The sequence below is a fragment of the Tauraco erythrolophus genome, chromosome 27 (genome assembly GCF_009769465.1).
Source record: "Tauraco erythrolophus isolate bTauEry1 chromosome 27, bTauEry1.pri, whole genome shotgun sequence".
In the NCBI taxonomy this organism is placed as follows: domain Eukaryota; kingdom Metazoa; phylum Chordata; class Aves; order Musophagiformes; family Musophagidae; genus Tauraco; species Tauraco erythrolophus.
The window spans coordinates 3,891,662-3,899,489 of NC_141491.1; the positions used below are offsets into that span (position 1 = coordinate 3,891,662).

A 7,828-nucleotide genomic window follows, 5' to 3' on the forward strand; every position below is an offset into this window, starting at 1 on the left:
CCTGTATTTTTTCTGCCCTCTCAAGGGGATGTTACCAACATGTGATCATTGTTCATCACTCCCCAAAGTGAAGCTGTGTTTAACTCTCCCAGGAAGACCCCAAAGCCAAGGGCATTCACACTTCTTTTCCCTGCACTGCCTGCAAAGCTAAATAAAATCCAACTGATTATCTGACTTAGTGTGGACTCATGATAAAGAGCTGCAATACACCAGATCACAATACATCCCCTAGAGAAGAAGTAACACTTAGAACACGCTGGTGTGTTTACAATGTACAGAAATAATCTGAGCCAGCTGGGGAGATTTGCACATCCAGACAGATCCATTTAGCTCCATGCAGAAACAGCAGCTCAGATCCCAAAACCAGATCAGGCAGTGCATGGTTGTGCTTTGCCCAAACTAACTTCCTCTGTTTCCAGAGGGTGAATTAGCCCATGCACAGTCACACACCACTGCAGCTAGCACAAACAAAGCTCCGGACAGTACTGTGGTGCCCAGCTAGACGAGCTATAAAACAAGGGAATTGCAGCTCTGACCAGGAGATCTGGGCCCTAGTTCCAGCTCCAGCCTGTTGAGAGCCCTCTGGCAGGGCCATCCTCTGCCTCTGTGATGCCAGGGGACACAGTGCTGGTTCTCCATCACTGTACAAGGGCTTTGGCAACCAGGGATAAAAAACCTGGGTGTAAGTGCAAAGCAGAATTAAGGAAGAATGCATCCAACTGACAGCTGCTCTGTAGTGTGTCAAGGTGGCGTTAGGGATTGAAAATGCCCATGTCGTTTGCAGCCACACAGCCTGACTGCTAACTATGGCTGTCTGGACAACAGTATATTTAAAGCAAAAGAGCAGCCAGACAACATTATGCAGCCTTCCTACCCAAGAAGTAATAGTAAGATTGTGGTTAAAAGATACTCTCAGCAATTCCAAACTGGCACTGTCACTCTAGGCAGCAGACGACTGCAAGTGACAGAGCAAGTTAGCTTCCTCTGCAACAGAGAATTTCTCAGTAATGAAGAAGCTCTGCGACGTGTTTTTTTCCCTTTATGCCCTAAACCCCTTTCTGCTTCAGGATGGGGGTTGTCCAGCCCTGCTGCTCTTGCTGGCTCTACCAGGTAAGGCTCAGAGACTCTTCCCTTCTCCTAGGAACAGGATGCTCGCTGTGGTGTTGCATGCATTGCACGCTGTTGCTTGCTTGAGCACTTTTTATTCAGGGCATCTATGGCCAGACACAGACCGAGATTCCCAGAAGTCAATGAGGGGAGGAAACGTTCACCCTGAAATTTGCTGATTTTAATTATACAAGCTTTTGGGTACTCATTTTCATTTATAGTAGTTCTGTATTTTGTCCAGAAACTGAACTTCATGGTGGGACATTTGGGATTCTTTGCCCTTTCTCTCCCACTATTGCAAAGTTCTCAGTCTGAAATCATCTAGCATATGAGGAGAAAAGTCTGTGTTTGTTGCTTTCTCCTGATACGTCGTGGATCAGGTATTGTCATAGACAGGCTAGCTGCTGTTTGCTTTTTTATTGCAAATAAATACTACATCCACAGAGAGGAACAATAGGAATAAAACCAGGAAAAGGGTAGTGGCACTGATGCCGTGCATAGATGTTTATTTAGGCAAACCTGCAGAGTTAAAGTACTCTTCTCAGAGGCCCAGCATGAGAGTCACAGTGAGGTTAACAGTGCACCAGGTGGGAGACAGCCAAAATAAATAAAAAATGATGTGTCACTTCCATTTTTGTTTCACAGCAAAACACGGTGTATCTAGACACAGAGATCCCACTAGAGGTTATCAAGGACAGGGTAAAACTCTGTTACACAGCTCCATATAGAACCACAACATGTACCTCTATGTATCTAGAGGCAGAAGTGGCCAGTAAATTATTTTTGTCATATGAAATCAAAATGTTTCAAAGGAAAAAAAAAAGAAAAGAATCAATATTTTACGGATTACCATCAAAATACATGGATACAATTCTGTAGGATTGTATTAATCAAAACAAAATGGGTTTGGGACAGAAATATTTCAAGTAAGTTGATGAAAAATAAAAACCATCAATAAAAACCATCAAAAAAATAAAAAACTTGCTTTTGCACAAAATTTTCCATTCTGTTAGAAGTGTTTTACAGTCACGGAAAAGCTTTGATAACTCACGTAGAAGACTCATGAGATGGAGCAACACCATCTTAAACTTGAACGAGGCATAAGAAATATGCTGAGGTGGCTCCATGTCCCAGCAGCTGGGGAATTGGACAGCAATAACAGCCCTGTTCAGAAAGGGCAGCAGTAATCCAAATTTCTCATCTCCAACCCAACCTCATCTCCAGTGACCACTCTCCTCAGACTGGGGCTGGGTAGGTCCTTGTCTTCTGCAAGTTCTCTTCGTGCTGATGTTAGCCCTGCTGCTTTGTTGGGTGAGATGTACACCACCATGGCGATTGTTTTTTCCTGTCTTTTCTCCCTCTAATGAATCACCACTCTATTATTTTTTTTAGAACTTGTAAGGCTATTTGCAAAAAAAAAGAAAGAAAAAGGAACTCTCTGTCCCTCCATTGCTCTTATTCTGTGATAGCCAAATAGGGAAACTTCAACATTTTTTTGCAACCATGCAAAATGGTGTCCCGAATTAGATGTCAACCTATTATCAGAGGTAACTGATCCAAGTACTGTTAAAGTAGGAAGGACTGAAATGATGAATGACTTCTCATGGAAAATGATAAGAGTGTGGCTGAAAAAGCTCCGACTTAATGACAGGAGAATATCATCTTGAGAGCCATTGCCAGGAGAGAAACAAACTACTGAATAGGATCATACTGGAAGTTTTGGGTGAGTTAATCAAAGAATTAATGATCTTCTAAAAGTCAGCAATTTCTTAGCACTTGACAAGAAAGATTACAGGTCATTGTTAAAAAGCTCTCTTCTGAGCCTGGAAATTTCCTGAGACACAGATAATTCCTGAATTTCTGTTTTTCAAACAGATTTTTGATACATATTAATGGTATAAACAAATAGCAGCCAACTGGTGGGGGGAGTCTGGCTTGGCTTCATTGACTAAAGGAATTTTACATTTACATCAGCAGATGAAGCAGACTCCAAGCATTCTGAATCTTTGCCTGAATTTCTACCTGAGTTCATCTATTCAACACTGCTCATTTAAAAACTTCTGTGTTTGTTTTAACACTTTACTTCCTTTTCTGCTTTTAGCCAGTGCAGGAGGCAGGAAACCAGCAGCTACTTAGTGGAGGCTGTTCTTCGATTTTTCTGATGTAACTGAAAAATCTGTGTGTGGAGGGGAATCACACCACGCATCTTGTTTCTACGATGCTTCCCTTCGGACAGCATTCAAGTGCCCAAATAAGCAACTCAGTGTTCCTATCATTCTCTATAACAGTATGAATTTTCATGGCTGGCCTATACTTTCTACAAAACTTGTGTCTTGCAGGAGCTCTCCTTTCCCTCTGGTCTCTCACGGCACCCAAACTTGTAAGGAAAGCACAAACAGAATCTCCTTTGTCCCTCTGCACATGATATAATCATCGAATAACGATGTTTTCCAAGGCGTCATGCAATCAACTGTCTAATATTTTGCAAGAATGAAAAAACACCAGAGGACCACAATCTAAAGGGAAGAAAAGTGGACTCAGTACATCTGTTCTTGTCCCACCTGCCACTTACTACTAGCTCTCTGGCTGGGCCTACACTTGATGTTTTTATTTAGATACACTGATAACAGGTATTGTCCAACAACCTAAACAAAACTCCCCGCTCTTACCTGAGGATCCCATTCCTGTCATTCATCTGCATTAACTAACCTTCTTCTACCAGTAAATAGCATAGGATGAATTTTCTTGTTCAACTTCACAATTCCATAGCTAACAAGCAAGCAGTGACTCTGGACCATTCTACAAACCTGCAAAGCAGGATTTTTTAGCATAAGAAAAGTCACCAGGGATGGACTGATGGAAAATCACCTACTCTTGTGTTTTTTTCAAGGGAAAAATTGAAATCAGGGTGCAGATTTAGACACCCTTTCATTTCCCACTAAGAAGGGGGATGTTGTCAACCCCACAGATGACAGCAGTAAGGATCAGAGGTAAAAACCAAAGACTCAGATTCTAACTACAGCATACTGGATGCACTGCAGGATTTGAGGAGTGGTGTGACAAACAACTGAAGCATGTGCATGCACATGCACATACACACAAAGAGGCTTCCCCTTCTCCCCTGTAGAGTTTGGTCCAACCTCCCCAAGTCCCATGAAAAGCTGTAGAAGGTTTCAGGAGCACTAGGTGAGGCCTCTACTGAAGATGCTCAGTTTGACTGTGTTCATCCTTTCTACCTGGTTAAAACAGGACAAATATACAGCCCATGCAATGCTACAATGAATGACTGCCTTTTGTACAAGGAGACCAGCCTAAGACCAATCCCAGCTAAACAACACAGCATGTCAGATGAGAGTTATTACCAGGCCTGATCAAAGGTGATCCTGATCAAAGACAGACCCTGAGAAAGGCTACTGCATCCTGATGAAGGATGCCTTTGAACTCTGGTAGCACTGCAAATGACTGCAGGAAGAGAATTCAAGCTCCTGAGTATTCCCCAGGCTTGCCAACTGCCAAAGAAAATACAGCTGGCATGGATCCTCTGTGGCTGTAGATCAGTACTGACCTCATGGAACCACACTTGTTTAGAGACAGCAGGGGCCATATTTGCATGCTGAATTTTTATGCCGGAACCATAATCCATTTTCAAACACACAAAATCCCCTCCCAAATTAACCTAGTCACCTCTGGTGCTGTAAATTGTAATGGAGATATCATGCTTTCCCCTGCAGGACTCTCTATGCTCTCATGGTGCTGAGTTCCTTCCTGCCTACAACTGCTCTTGCTCTGATTGCTACTGTTATACTCCTCGTCACCTCTTACATCAGAAGGAAAAGGGCAGGTAAAGCTCCCTAATCTTCTTGTCTAGTTTTCCTGCCCCTACAGCTTGTTGTCCCACTGCCCTGAATGTAAGGAAGGTCTGTTCATAGCAATCATTGTCCAGGGAGGCAATGAGACTGAGCTGAGAGTCAAATGCAAGATGTGAGTTAAACCACAGGGAAGGGATAGTGGGAGCAGTGATTTTTAAAATGAAAAGGTAAAGGTGTGGTTTTACACTCAAAGGAGATTCTGTCCTTCATGGCAGGGAAAGGGACAGACTCCGGCAGACATCCTTCTTTCAGCCAAGCAGCACTGCAGGTAAGACATCATCAGAATTCCCACATTTGTTTGATTTCTGTCGTGTAGAGACACTGGCTCTGCGCTCACCACTCACGAGGGTCACAAAGCACACAGCACCATGCATCCTGCCGTGGCTGTGAGCATCCACTCGAGCCTGCAGGCTAAAGCTGTATTTGTTGATTGTCAAAATCAAAGCAGACACAACCCAACTCCCTTCTTTGAGTAAGTCATAGTCCTTCTGCATATTTTTGTTTATAGTACTCAGAAGAATAAATGTAATAACAAATATATAAGTTTAATAATTAACTGGCCTTGAAGCTTCAGTAACATCACCAAAGGCTCTCATCAAAGGAAAACTTTGCTAGTTGCAATTGCCCTAAATGTTTAGTGTGTTAACTGTTGTTACACCTTTCTACCTATTTATTTAAATCTGAGGAAGTAGAGTTTTGTGTAAGAGAAATTTTCTAACTTCTCTGAGCACACATTCCTTCTTCCCATACATTCCCTCCCCTTTTCCCCAGTTTCATGATACAAGGAGAAAATATTTGTGGTTGTAGATGAACTAAGACTAACATTCAGAAGCAAAAAAACCTGAATTTCTTTTTAATTTCTCATTCTTCGTGGTTTCTCAGAAGGATGGAAGACACAAAGCAAACAGAATGCCAGATGAAGTGAATTAAAGTACCATATATGCTGTCGTAAGGCACCAACCTCAGACGAAGCCTGAAGATGTTACATATGTCAACATACAGCTTTCACCAGAAGTTTTCTTCCACGCTCAAGAATCACCAGGCAATTCAGCTTCCTCATGGTCTGTGGAATATGCTACTGTTATCTTCAGACCCACAACTCCACATTCTGGAACCAAAAAGAGAAAAACAGGTCCACTTAAAGCAGCAAAAAGCTTTGGGCTTATCCACAGGATTTGGCTGAACTCTGCTTAGAAACAATCTGTTTGTAACCAGTTGCTGAAGCTGGATATATACTGGGTGTGAGGTGGAGGGCAACTGGAAGGATGAGGCACATGAATTCACAAACCTTTCCTGAAAAAATAACTGCACTTTTCTAATAGTACAGCATCACAATTCAGCTATTGGTAAGCAAACCTAGTGGAAAGTTATGGTATATTTGCTTTTTCTAAATTGTTCTATTTTTAAACAACAGGCAACTAAAAGCCCAAATATAGGAAACTGGTTCTCTCTGGTAGCAGCTGATACGGCGCTGCAGTCAACACAGGGCTGTGAGATATGGGAATACAATGCTTCCTTTCAGACTTGCAACTTCAACTGCTCACTCAAATATTCATATCTAAAATTGGAATTATTGCCCACTCTGATAAGATCCAAGTCAGCAAAGTGGTAAAGAATCTATTCTAAACATAGAAGTTGTTTCATGGACTTCAGAAAGACAGGTAATGCACTTGACATCTTTTAGTAAAGAAGGGTTTTGTTGAAAAATATTGGTCTATGTTGTGGTATGAAATGTCTTCAGCTTGAACACCAGCGCAGAATTTACACCCCAAGTTATTTATTTATTTATTTATCAAGAGAAATAACTTTGTGTTTCCTTGTCTTCGGTGCTTGTTGTTTATAAATGCCACACTCATGCTACAGTATAAATCTAGCTTGTCTTTATTATAAATTACACACATTTTGATCAAACTACTGAATCCTGTTATCACGGTGATATGTGCAAACATCCATTAGAGATTCTGGATAAATCCCAAAATTCATCTGACTGAGATTTTCGTCTTAATTCTGTGAGTTAGACCCCAAGGATGTCGAATATGATACAAAAATGGTTTTAAGTTTTCGGTATTAAGATTGCAAGAAGACTCCAACCTAGGTACTGGGTGGCATGGGAGGAAAGGAATGGGAAAAGGCAGAGAACATGTTCAGGAATCGTATAAACTCCACTCTGCCTGGGAGTGCTTATACAGTTCTGAAGAGTGGAGGAGAGAAGGAAATTCTGTTGACTGGTCTCAGGTGGCTACATGATAGTGGGCTTTTTGCCACTATAGATGAGATTATTTTGTCCTTCTATGGCAAATTCTTTGAAAATAAAGCTAAGAAAAAACCCATAATAATAGCTAAATAAATGAATTTCTGGCTTCCTAAACAGGCTTGCATGATTGCATTCTTCACTTCCTGTCCCAGCTTCCCATTTTCTCTTCTTGTATATGGTTATTTTGGTGTTTTGGGTTTTTTTTTTTTTCTTTTTTTTTTGGATCATCACTGCATTTACCAACTCTGGAAAGAATTAATGACTGACACCCTTGTGCTCTGAGTCATTTTAGAGATGTCAAGAGTGTTAGTGGGGGGAACATACCATTAAATCCTAAAATGCTACACAAGGGGAAAGACAAATGGTTAACATCATAGGCTTCAATATACAAATTCAACTCTTTATTTAGCCTGTTTGACCCTTTGAAAGTACCTAAAACTTTGTACGCCTAAACTCCTCATCTATGTGCAATGGCACATACAGTGAAAGTCCTGGGGGCCTCAGATCCTAAAGTAACAGAAGTTAGATAAATAGAGAGGCTTACTGGTATCACTTCTTTCTGCCTACAAAGCTGAAGATGATCTACTATGACACAACA

At 41.4% G+C, this 7,828-nt stretch overlaps 1 protein-coding gene across 1 annotated transcript; it reads left to right on the forward strand.

The window, feature by feature from the left end:
* Nucleotides 1-1,068: 1,068 nt before the first annotated feature.
* Nucleotides 1,069-7,301, forward strand: LOC104377007 (uncharacterized). Its single transcript, XM_086627123.1, is given in 9 exon segments — nt 1,069-1,110; nt 1,753-1,806; nt 2,585-2,658; nt 2,660-2,755; nt 2,757-2,830; nt 4,076-4,097; nt 4,818-4,948; nt 5,192-5,244; nt 5,859-7,301. Coding segments are annotated over 9 exon segments (858 nt in total). The 3' UTR covers nt 6,171-7,301.
* Nucleotides 7,302-7,828: the final 527 nt, after the last annotated feature.